General features: G+C 48.0%; 1 protein-coding gene across 1 annotated transcript in view; it reads left to right on the top strand.

Moving 5' to 3' along the window:
- Positions 1-17,555, top strand: part of LOC136606922 (leucine-rich colipase-like protein 1) — an 84,316-nt gene that overhangs the window by 17,293 nt on the left and 49,468 nt on the right. Inside the window, exon 3 of the mRNA XM_066589018.1 lies at positions 4,956-5,078. Coding sequence (XP_066445115.1) covers positions 4,956-5,078 — 123 coding nt within the window. The remainder of the gene's footprint in view (positions 1-4,955; positions 5,079-17,555) is intronic.

The raw sequence follows: 17,555 nt of genomic DNA, 5'->3' as shown, positions 1-17,555 counted from the left end.
AGAGCACCGACTGCTGTGCGACGTGGCCACATGCTGGAATTCTATGCTGCACATGTTGGCCAGGCTGTACGAGCAGCGTAGAGCAATAGCAGAATACCAGCTGCAACATGGGCGGCGGAGTGGTAGTCAGCTTCCATAATTCTTTACTGAGGAGTGAGCATGGATGGCAGATATCTGCCAGGTCCTCGGAAACTTTGAGGAGTCTACCCAGATGTTGAGCGGCGATGCGGCAATCATTAGCGTTACCATCCCGCTGCTTTGCCTGCTGAGAAGTTCACTGCAAAGCATAAAGGCCGACGCTTTGTGGTTGGAATAGGAGATTGGGGATGACAGTATGTCGCTAGATAGCCAGAGGAGGGGGAAGAGACAGCTGGGCACACTGCAGAGGGTACCCACGCTGCTTGCCTCTCATCTGTTCAGCATGTATGGGCTGTAGAGGAGGATCTGGAAAGGCATCTTCCTAGTGAGGACAGCGATGTGTTACGTACTTTGACCCTGGCACACATGGCTGACTTCATGTTAGGCTGCCTTTCCCGTGACCCTCGCGTTAGACGCATTCTAGCCAACACGGATTACTGGGTGTACACCCTTCTTGATCCACGGTAAAAGCAGAACCTTTGCACTCTCATTCATTATACTGCTGCCACGTAAATGTTACAGGGGTCTGCCTATACTTCTGCCACGTAAATGTTACAGAAGTCTGCCTATACTACTGCCACGTAAATGTTACAGGGGTCTGACTGTACTGCTGCTACAAGAATGTTACATGGGTCTGCCTATACTACTGCTACAAGAATGTTAAAGGGGTCCTGCTATACTGCTGCCACATAAATGTTAAAGGGGCTGCCTATACTGCTGCTACAAGAATGTTACTGGGGTCTGCCTATACTGCTCTCACTTAAATGTTACAGGGGTCTGCCTATACTTCTGCCACATAATTGCTACAGGGGTCTACCAATACTGCTGCCACGTAAATGTTACAGGGGTCTGCCTATACTGCTGCCACGTAAATGTTACAGGGGTCTGCCTATACTGCTGCTACAAGAATGTCACTAGGGTCTGCCTATACTTCTGCCATGTAATTGCTACACAAGTCTGCCAATACTGCTGCTACAAGAATGTTACAGGGGTCTGCCTATACTGCTGCTACAAAAACGTTACAGGGGTCTGCCTATACTTCTGCCACGTAATTGCTACACGGGTCTGCCAATACTGCTGCTACAAGAATGTTACAGGGGTCTGCCTATACTGCTGCTACAAGAATGTTACAGGGGTCTGCCTATACTGCTGCTACAAGAATGTTACAGGGGTCTGCCTATACTGCTGCTACAAGAATGTTACAGGGGTCTGCCTATACTGCTGCTACAAGAATGTTACAGGGGTCTGCCTATACTGCTGCTACAAGAATGTTACAGGGGTCTGCCTATACTGCTGCTACAAGAATGTTACAGGGGTCTGCCTATACTGCTGCTACAAGAATGTTACAGGGGTCTGCCTATACTGCTGCTACAAGAATGTTACAGGGGTCTGCCTATACTGCTGCCACAGAAATGTTCCAGGGGTCTGCCTATACTGCTGCTACAAGAATGTTACAGGGGTCTGCCTATACTGCTGCTACAAGAATGTTACAGGGGTCTGCCTATACTGCTGCCACCTAAATGTAACAGGGGTCTGCCTATACTGCTGCTACAAAAATGTTACAGGGGTCTGCCTATACTTCTGCCATGTAATTGCTACTGGGGCCTGCCAATACTGCTGCTACAAGAATGTTACAAGGGTCTGCCTACACTTCTGCCACAGAAATGTTAGAGGGGTCTGCCTCTACTGCTGCTACAAAAATGTTACAGGGGTCTGCCTATACTGCTGCCACCTAAATGTTACAGGGGTCTGCCTATACTGCTGCCACCTAAATGTTACAGGGGTCTGCCTATACTGCTGCCACCTAAATGTTACAGGGGTCTGCCTATACTGCTGCCACCTAAATGTTACAGGGGTCTGCCTATACTGCTGCCACCTAAATGTTACAGGGGTCTGCCTATACTGCTGCCACCTAAATGTTACAGGGGTCTGCCTATACTGCTGCTACAAAAATGTTACTGGGGTCTGCCTATACTTCTGCCACGTAAATGTTACTGGGGTCTGCCTATACTTCTGCCACGTAAATGTTACAGGGGTCTGCCTATACTTCTGCCACGTAAATGTTACAGGGGTCTGCCTATACTTCTACTAAAGAAATGGTACCGGGGTCTGCTTATACTACTGCTACCAAAATGTTACTGGGGTCTACTTATACCTTTTCTACTGGAATGTTACAGGGGTCTGTTTATACTATGGGTGCACACAGACTTCCCATCGCAGTGTTTTACCTATCAGGCCCAAAAACACTCACTGACTAGGGCATGAATTGTGGGGCGAGGTCAATATGTATTTTCTCTCGTGTTACCAGAGTTATCTGTGAAACTCGTTTAAGCCAGTAACGCTCCTCTTCAGTGGCCCAATGAGATATTCACAGCTCTACTAGCATCGGAGTCCGCTCTATGCTCGCGTTTGCTGAGGGTGTGTGCAGTGGCCTATGTCCTCAGTGGAGTGAAAGTCTGCCATGTTTGGGCACTGTAATTTTTTCATGTTTATTACTTTTTTGGGGTTCCTTCTGCTCGCCTATGCTGTGAGTGCACAAAAACTTCCCATTGCACTGTTTTACCTGTCGGGCACAAAGTCACTGACTGACTTGGGTAGGGTGCTGTGTGCAGATGGCTTTCCCCTTGCAGTGTCGATTGAGCTATCCGACACCAACACAGAATGAATAGTGTGAGGGGACCCGGATTGCCCATTGCTATGTAACTCGCGGCACCTTGGGTCACACAGTTTGTTTGCTGGGACCGAGCCTGAGCAAGAGCCCGCTCACATACTTCCCACACAGGCTACAGCAGGTCCTGATCATGGTTTCTTTGCCTTGTAAGGCCACCTCCTCCGCCTGCTTGGGGTCAGGGGATCAGCACTGGGCATCATGTATTTGCTGTCGTGTTACGACAGTTGTCTGATACACTGGTTTGGGCAAAAGAAGAGGAGCGTAAATGCATTAATGAGACATTCAATGCTGTACTAGCATCGAGGTCCGCTTCATGCCTACGATTTCTGAAGCTGTTGGCCGAGGCCTATATCCCAGGGGAATTGCAAGTATGCCAGGTTGGACCTGTGGAACTTTTTCCTGGCTAATCTAGTCATTGGAGTGGTGAAAGCAAACACAACTGATTTAATGAGCCCATCGCAGGTGAACTAGCATCGAAGTCCGCTTCATGCCTAAGATTGCTGAAGCTGTTGGCCAAGGCATAGGTCCCGGGGGAACTGCACGTACGCCAGGTTCGGCCTCTGGAACTTTTTCCTGGCTAATCCAGTCATTGGAGCTGTGAAAGCAAGCATAACTGATTTAATGAGCACGTCGCAGATGAACTAGCAATGAAGTCCGCTTCATGCCTACGATTGCTGAAGCTGTTGGCCGATTCCCAGGTCCCGGGGGAACTGCAACTCCACAAGGTTGGGCCTGTGGAACTTTTTCCTGCTAATCCAGTCATTGGAGCGGTGAAAGAAAACGTAAGTGATTTACGTTCGCAGCTGAACTAGCATCGAAGTCCGCTTCATGCCCTTGATTGCTGAGGCTCTGTGCAGAGGTCTATGTCCTCGGCACAGTGAAAGTCTGCCATGTTTGGGCACTCTGATTTCTTCATGGTTCATGTCTTGGGTCGCCTGGGGCCCACCTATGATGTGGGTGCACACAGACTTCCCATTGCAGTGATTTACCTGTCTGGTACAAAGACACTGACTGACTTGGGTAGGGGGCAGAGTGCAGATGACTTTCCCCTTGTGGTGTTTATTGAGCTATCCGACACCTAGACAGAATGAATACTGTGTGGACACATGGATTCCCCATAGCTTTTTAACTCATGCCCACGTTTGCAGCTCCTGACGGAGGTTGGCACTTTATTGGAATGAAGATCGAACGTCAATTTCTCATTGATTGTCAACAGCATTATGGGCTATCGCCTGCCAACCCTCTGCAGTGTATGTCTCTGGTTCCTCCTCATGGCAGACGCGCTTGGAAATAGACATGAGGGTGGTGTGGCTATGATGCGAGGGTGGTGTGACTATGAAGCAAGCATGTGGCATGAGGGCAACTGAAGGCTGCGCAGGGACACTTTTGTGTGCACTGTGAATGCTGGGTCGTGCGGGGGGGGGGGGGGGGGGCGGGGTTGGGCAGCATGTAACCCAGGAGGAGAGGCAAGGGTGTGTCCTGCAGGTAGTGCTTGTGCTTGGTTGGAGGTAGTGTGGTGCTTAGCTAAGGTGTGCCTTGCTAATGAGGGTTCGTCCGAAGTAAAAATTGTTAGGGAGGAGGGGGGGGGGGGCACACTCTTGCCGCTATTGTGGCTTAATAGGGAGACCTGGGAGCCTGAGATGCAGCCCTGCATGCTGGCCCTCCCCTTCCATATCTGTTTCCATCACTTTCGTAGGTTTTCCAGATTTTCACAAGTGAAAACCCAAGCGGAGCATGGGTCATATACAAAAATGCTCGAGTCACCCATTGACTTCAATGGGGTTCGTTACTCGAAACGAACTCTCGAGCATCGCGGAAAGTTTGACTCGAGCAACGAGCACCCGAGCATTTTGGTGCTCGCTTATCTCTAATTATTATTTTTAAAATTCAGATTGGGAACCCTGAGGAGAGATAAGCAGGAAGTCTGCATGTCCCTGACTGCCTGCCATACATCTGCCGCCAGGGCCATAGGATATTTTTTTCTTGACATCTTTCAAGAGGCTTTGGTGACATATGGCAGATTTGACAACCCTGTCATAAATCTGGCCGTTCTCCCCTTTGTCTGGGACGCTCATGGACATTATGGAAGAGTTGACAAGCATGTAATAATCTTCACTAACTTCTATTTTGTCTGTTTTACATTTAGAACTATGGAGATCCATGTTTTCGCAGTCACCAATGTAACAGCGGGTGTTGCCATCCTGGGAACTCTGTGTACAAAGCATTTTGTGTACCAAAACATGACAAAACTCGGAAATGTCTCGGCCCGGTGAGTACCTGTAACCAGCTGTTGTCCTGGCTTCTCATCCACACACAGTTTAAGGGCTCAGTCACACGGGCATTTGTACGCGCGTCTGTCAGTTGTGTTTGCCGGCTGCATTTAAATAGAGCCAATGCTTTTCAATAGGAGTGTGCACATGTGCGAATTTTACATGTGCATAAATGCACGCGGCAAAAATTAGAGGACACCGGTTCGCAGAATGCATGTAACTGCGGCAAACCAGTGTTCTGTGTAAGTGAAACTCGTGGATGTGAAACACCTTGCGCTTAATGGGGCCGGCGGCAGCAGCACTGACCACCATTGAGAACATATAGTGAAGATCGCGATCCTCTGCCACAGCTGCAGAGGAGAGCAATGTTCTCCCATTAAATTCAATATTGCCAGATCCATTGAATTCAATGCGAGAACATTGCTCTCCTCTGCTAGAGCTATGACAGCTGTGGCAGATTTTTTTATCTCCACGGTGAGTCCCATTTTAACTGGACACTGTGACAATGCTGTCAGTGTCCAGTGACAATGGGACTCCCCGCGGAGATGAAGAAATCCTCTGCCACAGCTGTAGCAGAGGATCGCAATGTTCTCTGTATGTCAATGGGGCTGTCGCAGCTGCCGCCAGCCCCATTGACCACAGGTGAAATGTGGCAGCAGGGGATAGCGGGCAGCGCACTTTTTGAGCTGATAAACGCTGCTAGCAGAATTTTTCCGCCATGTCGCCTGCTTCGGGCATGCAAATTTTTGAACGCATAACTGATGCATTCAAAAATTTGTGCGGCAGAACGCCCGTGTGACTGAGCCCTAAGGTATCGTTTACACGGGTTTCAAACGGACATATCCATGCTAGATTTTTTTTCCATGGGTCTGTCCATTTAATCCATGGTAGAATATTGAAGTTATAGTTTGGAATTCTGCTGTAGCTCTTGTCAATGGGGTAAATACGCATTCGCCCGCCGGATCTGGTTTCCGTGTGATTGTCATGTCAATTCTCATTGCTGTAATGTTCAAAAAACACAACAGTTCAGATAGCGCCAAAGGATTAATGATGGGTTATCCATTTTAGCATTTTCATATCCTTCATAGTCGAGGAGAGCTGCAACGACAGTATGGGGGTTTCTCTCAAGGAGAATGGCCTCCAGAAAAGAAGCAAACAACAAGTTTTAAATAAAAAAGGTTTGCGCTCGTAGAATATGCAAGAAGATAACCCAAATAGGTCTTCAATCCGAGACAAGCAAGAAATAAGAATGGCACTTACTCCGGAGGAGGGGGGGGGGGGGGATGTATAGAACAAGAAGCCCCCTCCTTGAAGTGCTGACTCTTCTAAATCCCTCAGGCCGCAAATATTACTACACGGCAAGCGGGTCAAGTCTTCACTTTATTTCTAGGAGGCATAGCCAACGCGTTTCGGTGTAATAACACCTTTATGAAGCCAATATTATTGCTGTAATGTGGATTTGAAAATCTGCATGTAGAAAAATGTATCCTATATGATCTACTAGCTGATATACCCGGCTTCGCCCGAGTTAATTTGATACTGGTGTTTATCTGGTGTTCACACGGAAAATCTTATGAAGTCGTGGTTACTGCAGAGATACTGGAAAAACATACGTTCACCATTTTGCATAGTTCTCTGCGTTACCCAGGAAACACCATGTGGAGGTAAACATGCGACATTTCCTTTATATAAAATGACATCAGGAAGTGAGAGAATTAGATTACGTACGTAAAATTTGGACGCTAATTCTTTTGCACTTAGAATTGAATAATCGAGTTGGGACCCATTAACTTTTCCTACTTATGACATAATCAATGCTTGTGCCAAATTTCAAGTTTCTATGACATCGGGAAGTGAGAGAATTAGATTTCGTACATAAAATGTGGACGCTAATTCTTTTGCGCTTAGAATTGAACAATCGAGGTGGGACCCATTAACTTTTCCTATTTATGACAATCAATGTCCGTTGCAAATTTCATGTTTCTATGACACCAAGAAGTGAGAGAATTAGATTCCGTACGTAAAATTTGGATGCTAGTTTTTTTGCACTAGAATTAAATAATGGAGTTGGGACCCATTAGCTTTTCCTATTTATGACATATCCAATGCTTATGGCAAATTTCAAGTTTCTATGACTTTGGGAAGTGAGAGATTTAGATTATGTATGTAAAATTTCGACGCTAATTCTTTTGCGCATAGAATTGAATAATCGAGTTGGGACCCATAAGCTTTTCCTGTTTATGACATAATCAATGCTCATGCCAAATTTCACGTTTCTATGACACCGGAAAGTGAGAAAATTACATTCCGTACATAAAATTTGGACGCTAATTCTTTTGCGCATAGAATTGAATAATCGAGTTGGGACCCATTAGCTTTTCCTATTTATGACATAATCAATGCTTATGGCAAATTTCAATTTTTTATGACTTTGGGAAGTGAGAGATTTAGATTATGTACGTAAAATTTCGACGCTACTTCTTTTGCACATAGAATTGAATAATCGAGTTGGGACCCATAAGCTTTTCCTGTTTATGACATAATTAATGCTCGTGCCAAATTTCACGTTTCTATGACACCGGAAAGCCCTTTCACAGTTTAGACAAATTTAAAAGTAATAACTTTTATTAATTATATTTAAAACCTGACAAACACAGGGCACAACACAAGAACCACTGGGTTAGCAGAGGTATAGAAGTCTCTTTGGAGACTTTAACGCCACATACTATGCTACTTCCCTCTTTGTAACGATTATAGCAGAAGGGAACAGCGTATTATAGATAGTTAGCGAATACAGTGGCTTTGATTAACAAAAAATTAAAGAACTCGGACCAGATTCTTTACTAATATCCCTTTCCCGTGCTCTTGGTTCTAGGAAAGAGGTTCACTGTCAAGAAGATGAACAGCTTAGCCTATATCACTGAGTAATCCTAGCAGTGAGACTGGAATTGATGATAAACATAATCCAGTCTTAGGCAGAGGGAGGATAGGTTTCTAGAGGGTTATAATGTAGGGAAAGGTAAATTATGTATATCCTGTGGTGATACAAGTCTTTACATCATTGTCCATGGACATATAGATCCCTCTAGGATCCCTCTATTGTTTAGATTTCTACAAACAGAAAGGGAAAAGGAAAGTTGTGGGTCCAGTATAGATGTCAATGGACACACTTCTCCTTCAAGGGACTGTTTAAACAGTCCTTGAACATTTAATTCATTAAGGTTTTTGATATAGGCACAGTTGCTCTTTTTTATAAATATTGTATAGTCTCTTGTAGTTACTCTCTCAGTACTGTATAATCTCTTGTAATTTTATTCTCAACGCGTTTCTTCGCTAATAGTGGCGGGTCATCAGGAGATTATTGAGTTTAGTACTAAAGAATCAGTTTTGTTTGTTTATTAGTACAAAAGAAGTCAGTGTGCTTGTTTATTGTTTATTTCCGAGTTCACTCAGAACCAGAAAAATACGATAATAGGCCAATCACTCCAGATATTTGTGCTATATCTACTAATTCACAGCGATAGATTGATATGCATAGGATGAGGAGAAGCCGGCCAAATATAGGCGGTATCCTATTCGGTGTCAACTAGAGCATAGTTGATATTGGTATCGGGCATACACTACCATGTAGCGGCAGTGTCCCGTATTCAGATAGAGGACGACTCTCGAAAGTTGTTGCGAGAGTAGCATCAAGTCTGTATATGTTGCGAGAGTAGCATCATGTGTAGACTGTAGATGGGTCTTGATTGACCCTTGTCAGGGAGTACCTACTGGTCAGACCAGGGTTGTTATCCAAGATAATATATGTAACAACCAAGTCTGACTCAGTATCTCAGTGTGCACAGTAGAGACTCCTTACTTAGACTTGATATCGGGCAATATAGGGCACACACTGCGATATAGAGGCAGTTTCTCGTGCTTAAATAGAGAAGGACTCTCTGGAGAATATTGCAGGAGTCAACATCAAGCCCTTTGTGCCGATAATCAATCAGTCAAAGTGACCCCTGTCAAATAGTGCCAAGCCCAGGGTTGCTAGTATAAGCAATGTAAGCAACGCCTGAGTCTGACCCAGTAACTTGATCTACACAGTGGGGTCACTATCACCGAGTCTTCCTGTTTCTAAAGCTGCCTCTATCCGAGGTATAGTGATATCAGATCTGAAGTGAATAGAGCAGCGCCTCTGGCCTTGATGGTAGGTATGGGCTATCTTTATGACACCGGAAAGTGAGAAAATAACATTCCGTACGTAAAATTTGGACGCTAATTTTTTTGCGCATAGAATTGAATAATCGAGTTGGGACCCATTAGCTTTTCCTATTTATGACATAATCAATGTTCGTGCCAAATTTCACGTTTCTATGACACCGGAAAGTGAGAAAATTACATTCCGTACGTAAAATTTGGACGCTAATAATTTTGCGCATAGAATTGAACAATCGAGTTGGGACTAGAGATGAGCGAACGTACTCATCCGAGCTTGATACTCGTTCGAGTATTAGCGTGTTCGAGATGCTCGTTACTCGAGGCGAGCACCACGCGATGTTCGGGTTACTTTCACTTTCATCTCTGAGACGTTAGCGCGCTTTTCTGGCCAATTGAAAGACAGGGAAGGCATTACAACTTCCCTCTGCGACGTATACCACCCCCCTGCAGTGAGTGGCTGGCGAGATCAGGTGTCACCCGAGTATAAAAATCGGCCCCTCCCGCGGCTCGCCACAGATGCGCTCTGACATAGTTCAGGGAAAGTGCTGCTGCTGGTGCTGCTGCTATAGAGAGAGTGTTAGGAGTATTTTAGGCTTCAAGAACCCCAACAGTCCTTCTTAGGGCCACATCTAACCGTGTGCAGTGCTGTGGAGGCTGCTTTGTGCAGTGTTGCACTTTTTTTTTTTTTTGGTATATCGGCCGTGCAGAGCATTGCGCCCTGCAGTAATACTCCAGGGACAGAAGTGCGGAGGAAGGGGCAGAAGACATATTCATTGAATATAGGCAGTGGGCCTTTTCTAAAAAATATTGGGCAAAAAATCTATTTGGCCTGCCTGTCACTGTGCTCAGTGTTCTGGGTCTGTCTGTGCTGGGTGTAGTAGTTCTACAAAATCATACGCAGCCAGCTAAGTGTTACAGCAGGCTTGCGCCAAATTATTTCCTGGCATTCCGTAAGCAAAGTCAGCCTCCAACCACAGGCCAATAAGCGGCACATTTAATTACAGCGTTCTGTTTCTGCATTACTGGTAATACAGCATGCTGAGGGGTAGGGGTAGGCCTAGAGGACGTGGACGCGGCGGCCCAAGTCAGGGTGTGGGCACAGGCCGAGCCAGTGCGGTGGCCAGGGGTAGAGGCAGGGCCAGACCGAATAATCCACCAACTGTTTCCCAAAGCACCCCCTCGCGCCATGCCACCCTGCAGAGGTCAAGGTGCTCTACGGTGTGGCAGTTTTTCACAGAGACGCCTGACGACCGACGAACAGTGGTGTGCAACCTTTGTCGCGCCAAGATGAGCTGGGGAGGCACCACCACCAGCATGCACAGGCATATGATGGCCAAGCACCCCACAAGGTGGGACGAAGGCCGTTGACAGCCTCCGGTTTGCACCACTGCTTCTCCCCCTGTGCCCCAACCTGCCACTCAGAGCCAACCGCCCTCTCAGGGCACAGGCACTACCGTCTCCTGGCCTGCACCCACACCCTCACCTCCGCTGTCCTCGGCCCCATCCAGCAATGTCTCAGCGCAGCGTCCAGACGTCGCTAGCGCCACTGTTTGAGCGCGAGCGCAAGTACGCCGCCACGCACCCGCACACTCAAGCGTTAAACGTGCACATTGACAAATTGATCAGCCTGGAGATGCTGCCTTATAGGCTTGTGGAAATGGAGGCTTTCAAAAGCATGATGGCAGCGGCGGCCCCGCGCTACTCGGTTCCCAGTCGCCACTACTTTTCCCGATGTGCCGTCCCAGGCCTGCACGACCACGTCTCCAGCAACATTGTACGCGCCCTCACCAACGCGGTTACTGCCAAGGTCCACTTAACAACAGACACGTGGACAAGCACAGGCAGGCAGGCCCACTATATCTCCCTGACGGCACATTGGGTGAATTTAGTGGAGGCTGGGACAGAGTCAGAGCGTGGGACCGCTCACGTCCTACCCACCCCCCGAATTGCGTGCCCCAGCTCGGTGGTGGTATCTGCGGCGGTGTATGCTTCCTCCACTAAACCACCCTCCTCCTCCTCCACCTCTGTCTCACAATCAAGATGTGTCAGCAGCAACACGTCGCCAGCAGTCGGTGGCGCGGCATGGCAGCTCAGCGGTGGGCAAGAGTTAGCAGGCCGTGCTAAAGCTACTCAGCTTAGAAGATAAGAGGCACACGAACTGCTGCAGGGTCTGACACAGCAGACCGACCGCTGGCTTGCGCCGCTGAGCCTCCAACCAGCCATGGTCGTGTGTGACAATGGCTGTAACCTGGTGGCGGCTCTGCAGCTCGGCAGCCTCACGCAAGTGCCATGCCTGGCCCATGTGTTTAATTTGGTGGTTCAGCGCTTTCTGAAAATCTACCCACACTTGTCATACCTGCTCGGAAAGGTGCGCCAGCTCTGCGCACATTTCCGCAAGTCCCACACGCACGCTGCCACCCTGCGGACCCTGCAACATCGGTTTAATCTGCCAGTGCACCGACTGCTGTGCGACGTGCCCACACAGTGGAACTCTACGCTCCACATGTTGGCCAGACTTTATGAGCAGCGTAGAGCTATTGCGGAATACCAACTCCAACATGGGCGACGTAGTGGGAGTCAGCCTCTTCAATTATTTACAGAAGAGTGGGCCTGGTTGGCAGCCATCTGCCAGCTCCTTGGAAACTTTGAGGAGTCTACCCAGATGCTGAGCGGGGATGCTGCAATCATTAGCGTCACCATTCCTCTGCTATGCCTCTTGAGAAGTTCCCTGCAAAGCATAAAGGCAGACACTTTGCAATCGGAAACGGAGGCGGGGGAAGACAGTATGTCGCTGGATAGTCAGAGCACCCTCATGTCTATATCTCAGCGCGTTGAGGAGGAGGGGGAGGAGCATGAGGAGAAGGGGGAAGAGACAGCTTGGCCCACTGCTGAGGGGACAGATGCTGCTTGCCTGTCATCCTTTCAGCGTGTATGGCCGGAGGAGGAGGAGGAGGAGGAGGAGGATCCTGAAAGTGATCTTCCAAATGAGGACAGCCATGTGTTGCGTACAGGTACCCTGGCACACATGGCTGACTTCATGTTAGGATGCCTTTCTCGTGACCCTCGCGTTACACGCATTCTGGCTACTACGGATTACTGGGTGTACACACTGCTCGACCCACAGTATAAGGAGAGCCTTTCCAATCTCATTCCCGAAGAGGAAAGGGGTTCGAGAATGATGCTATACCACCGGGCGCTGGTGGACAAACTGATGGTAAACTTCCCATCTGACAGCGCTAGTGGCCGAAGGCGCATTTCCGTGGCCCAGGTAGCAGGGGAGGCGCAGAGATCAGGCAGCATGTACAGCGCAGGCAGCGGAACATTATCCAAGGCCTTTGCCAGCTTTATGGCTCCCCAGCAAGACTGTGTCACCAGTCCCCAGTCAAGGCTGAGTTGGCGGGAGCACTGTAAAAGGATGATGAGGGAGTATGTAGCCGATCGCACGACCGTCCTCCGTGACGCCTCTGCCCCCTACAACTACTGGGTGTCGAAGCTGGACACGTGGCCTGAACTCGCGCTGTATGCCCTGGAGGTGCTGGCTTGTCCTGCGGCTAGCGTCTTGTCAGAGAGTGTGTTTAGTGTGGCTGGGGGAATCATCACTGATAAGCGTACCCACCTGTCAACCGACAGTGCCGACAGGCTTGCACTCATCAAGATGAACAAAGCCTGGATTTCCCCAGACTTATCTTCTCCACCAGCGGACAGCAGCGATACCTAAACAATACGTAGGCTGCACCCGCGGATGGAAGCATCGTTCTCTAGTCCCATCCAAAACGTGGACCTCCTCCTCCTAAAACCTCACGTAATCACGCCGAACGGGCAATTTTTCTTAGGCCCACAAGACTCGGTCATAATTTTTCTAAACAATTTTTAGATGTTTCAATGCTCATTAAAGCATTGAAACTTTCACCTCAACCCATTTTAATTTTTACTGGGCTGCCTCCAGGCCTAGTTACCAATTAAGCCACATTAACCAAAGCGATTAATGGGTTTCAGCTGCCCTCTTGGTTGGGCATGGGCAATTTTTCTCAGGTACATTAGTACTGTTGGTACACCAATTTTTGGGGGCCCTCGCCTACAGTGTAATCCAATTAATTTTTTGCCCACCTGCATTAAAGCTGATGTTACCTCAGCTGTGCTGGGCAATGCTATGGGATATATTTATGTACCGCCGGTGGGTTCCAGGGAGCTACCCATGCTGTGGGTCCACAGGGAGTTGTAACTGCATGTGTCCACTTCTAAAGAACCCCAGTCTGACTGGGGCATGCAGTGTGGGCCGAAGCCCACCTGCATTTAATCTGACGTTAGCTCTGCTGTCCAGGGCACTCCAATGGGATACATTTATCTACAGCCGGTGGGTTCCAGGGAGCCACCCATGCTGTGGGTGCACACGGAATTCCTATTGTGGAGTTGTACCTGCCTGTGACTATTTATAAAAAACGCGGTCTGACTGGGGCATGCAGACACCTTGACAGAATGAATAGTGTGTGGCACATAGGTTCCCCATTGCTATGCCCACGTGTGCAGCTCCTGATGGAGGTGGCACAGGATTGGATTTCTCATTGCTTCTGTACAGCATTGTGGGCTATCGCCCCGCCCCTTTTAAAGAGGGTCGCTGCCTAGCCGTGCCAACCCTCTGCAGTGTGTGCCTGCGGTTCCTCTGGCAGACGCACTTATAAAGAGACATGAGGGTGGCGTGGCATGAGGGCAGCTGAAGGCTGGGCAGTGACAGTTTGGTGTGCGCTGTGGACACTGGGTCGTGTGTGTGTGTGTGTGTGGGGGGGGGGGGTTGGTCAGCATGTTACCCAGGAGAAGTGGCAGCGGAGTGTCATGCAGGCAGTGATTGTGCTTTGTTGGAGGTAGTGTGGTGCTTAGCTAAGGTATCCATTGCTAATGAGGGCTTTTCAGAAGTAAAAGTTGTTGGGAGGGAGAGGGGGGGGCACTCTTGCCGCTATTGTGGCTTAATAGTGGGACCTGGGAACTTGAGATGCAGCCCAACATGTAGCCCCTCGCCTGCCCTATCCGTCGCTGTGTCGTTCCCATCACTTTGTAGAATTGCCCAGATTTTCACAAATGAAAACCTTAGCGAGCATCGGCGATATACAAAAATGCTCGAGTCGCCCATTGACTTCAATGGGGTTCGTTACTCGAAACGAACCCTCGAGCATCGCGAGAAATTCGTCTCGAGTAACGAGCACCCGAGCATTTTGGTGCTCGCTCACCTCTAATTAAAACCCCATGCATTTCATACGGTGTTTCCATATTTTTGTCTACCCCCTGTATGTACTGTATTTGCATCTAGCAAAAAGATCAATATAAATGACATTGAGGAAAAGCTCTGTAATACTTTGGCCAGACACCCTGTCCGTCATACATATAACATAAGAACAAGTGACAAAGCACCAGACTGGAGGAGACAGGAGGAGGATTCATGATACACACACCATCGCATGGCACGCTGTGTGAGAAATGAGCTCGTTAAGGTACAGTCACAGCCGGCAGCACAAATGAGGCACTATCACTGTGTGTGAGGGGGGGGGGGCAAAAAGGGGGCAGTATAATTGTGTGTAGGGGGACTACTAGTGTGTGGGGGGCCCAAAGTGGGCACTATTACCATGTGGAAAACCAGTGAATATATAGCTCCAGCACGTCTCATAAAAAATAAAAAACTTTGTTAGAATATTTTCACAGAAAGAGAAAAACGGCTCACATGTGCGCACTTCAGCAAAAAACTAAGCCTCAGTCACAGCATATAGCCCATACAAGAAGAAAGCAACCTAAACCGCTTTATTCTAATAAAGATCAATTTTTGATAAGTGCTGCAGCTATATAATATACATTGTTTTTTGCACATTGCATTCCTGAGACACCGGGTCGGCGTTGTCCTCCGTGCCCTCCCCTTAGCGGAGGTTGGCTCTTTGGCATAATGCTGTGGATCAAGAGATTTTTGGTGAGCTGTATTTACCCTTTTACTATTTATATTACTATGTGTGGTGACATAGAGAGGGTACTATTACTGTGTGTGGGCACAATGGGGCTCTACTAGTGTGTATGGGGGCACTATTGCTGTATGTGACAGTCCTGACTATAAATCTGTTTACTTCACATATATGTCCATGTTCCCACTGGCAGTAGGGATTGTGAAAGCCTCTAAAAGCCTAAATGAAGCCTAATGAAGACACTTATGACTTCCAACTCCACTTGCCAGTAAAATTCAAAAAATCACGGAAGGCGGCCATATTTACTGATAGAGATACAAGCACAGGAACACCCTAGCTCCCTGCAGCAGGCAGAATGCTATATGGGGGGGGGGGGGCGGGGAAGCGTCGGTGCAGAATACTGATGTAGGACCGCTCTCACACCTACCGTACACTGGTAGGGCTCGGTCAGACGATCGGAGATTCGCGTGCTTTTCTGCACGAAAAAAAACACAATGCCTGTGCAGGAAAAAAATCTGCATGACCACGTCCATTTCCATCCACTGCTCTCTCCTGGTTCTCCACCTATCTCTCTCTGACCGCTCTTTCAGTGTCTCCCTTGCTGGCTCTATCTCCTCTCCACTTCCTCTCACTGTTGGGGTACCCCAGGGCTCAGTCTTTGCTCCCCTTCTCTTCTCTATCTATACTGCCCCAATTGGACAAACCATCCACAAATTCGGCCTCCAATACCATCTCTATGCTGACGACACCCAACTATGCACCTCCTCTTGTGAGATCTCTGAACCATTCCTCCAAAATATCACCGACTGTCTGTCCACTATCTCTAATACTATGTCCTCCTTTTTTCTCAAACTAAACCTCTCTAAAACTGACCTCATTTTTCCACCTTCCAACCGACCTCCCCTCAACATCTCCATTCCAGTGTCTGGCACCATCATAAACCCCAGACAGCATGCCCGCTGCCTAGGGGGTCACGCTGGACTCTGACCTCTCTTTCTCCCCCATATCCAATCTCTGGCCCAAACAGGCCACATGCACCTCAGAAATATTGCTAAAATACGGACGTTCCTCACCACGGACACGCTAAAGACACTCGTGGTCGCCCTCATCCACTCCTGACTCGACTACTGCAGCTTGCTACTCATCGGCCTCCCCTGCACCAGACTCGCTCCACTGCAAATCATACTAAATGCGGCAGCTAGGCTCTTTATTTTATCCAGTCATTACTCAGATGCCTCTGCACTGTACCAGTCGCTGCATTGATTGCCAATCCACTGCAGAACTAAATTTAAACTCCTCAACCTCACCCACAAAGCACTGCATGGCGCTGTACCACCATTCATCGCCTCCCTCCTGTCCGTACACTGCCCAGCAGAGCAGCACCCATCCTCTGGAACGCTCTAGCCCAAGGCATCCGGACAACTGCCGATGCACGAAATTTCAGACGTGCCTTAAAAATGCCCCTCCTCTCTTGCACCTCCTGTGACACCCCCACCCCATTTGCTTCAAACTGAATGTACCTCACATTGTAATTGTTGTATCGTTTTGCATTTATCCCATGCCTGAAAGCGCTGCGGAATAAGTTAACACTATACGAGCCCTTAAAATATACAGGACAGCCCTCTTGATGTAATAGTAGGGGCGTCACTAATTGCTGTAAGCCTGCATGAGGCACTACATGTATCTGTGTGACTGGCACCCTATACAGGCCTCATCCATGTGCAGGTATAATACTAGCAGCCCCCCAATGTATGATTGGCGTGAGAGGGGTCAGACATCAGTATTCTGCACCCGTGCCCCTCCATATAGCAGTGTCTTTCTGCCTGCTGCAGGGAGCTGCTGTGTTTCTGCTCTTGCATCTTTGTATCAGTAGGCTGTTTTGTTTTGTTTTTTAGTCGGATTTGATCATTTTCAGTGAATCGTTTGAAAAATTTAAACTCAGTGTTTGGAAATGCAGCGTGGGGCATCAGCAATTGTATTGTTTTTTCCTGGAATGACAACAGTATTTTATGTCGTCTTTAGCTGCGCGGCTCGTATGGATGAAACGAGGTTTTAATATCTTGTATTTGTAAAACCCATGCATCCAAACACTGCATTGAAAATGTGATATGCAGTAAAAGTGCGCGGCGCACTAATGCTACATGTACAAGCACTCCGAGAGTGGATTCAGCTATACATTTCCAGGAGGGATAAAAGAGGATCAGCTCCATCTAGGGTTAGAAAATAAATTGCTCAGGATTTTTTTTTTATGGGCAATGCAAATAGTTATTTAGACAGACATAGGTCTCTCATGGGGTATTTTGCCTCAGAATTAGATACAGATTCTGCACCCAA

Source organism: Eleutherodactylus coqui, chromosome 1, assembly GCF_035609145.1.
Source record: "Eleutherodactylus coqui strain aEleCoq1 chromosome 1, aEleCoq1.hap1, whole genome shotgun sequence".
NCBI classification, from domain to species: Eukaryota; Metazoa; Chordata; class Amphibia; order Anura; family Eleutherodactylidae; genus Eleutherodactylus; species Eleutherodactylus coqui.
Note: the sequence above shows the minus strand (reverse complement) of the source record. Positions and strands in the feature narration are given on the sequence as shown.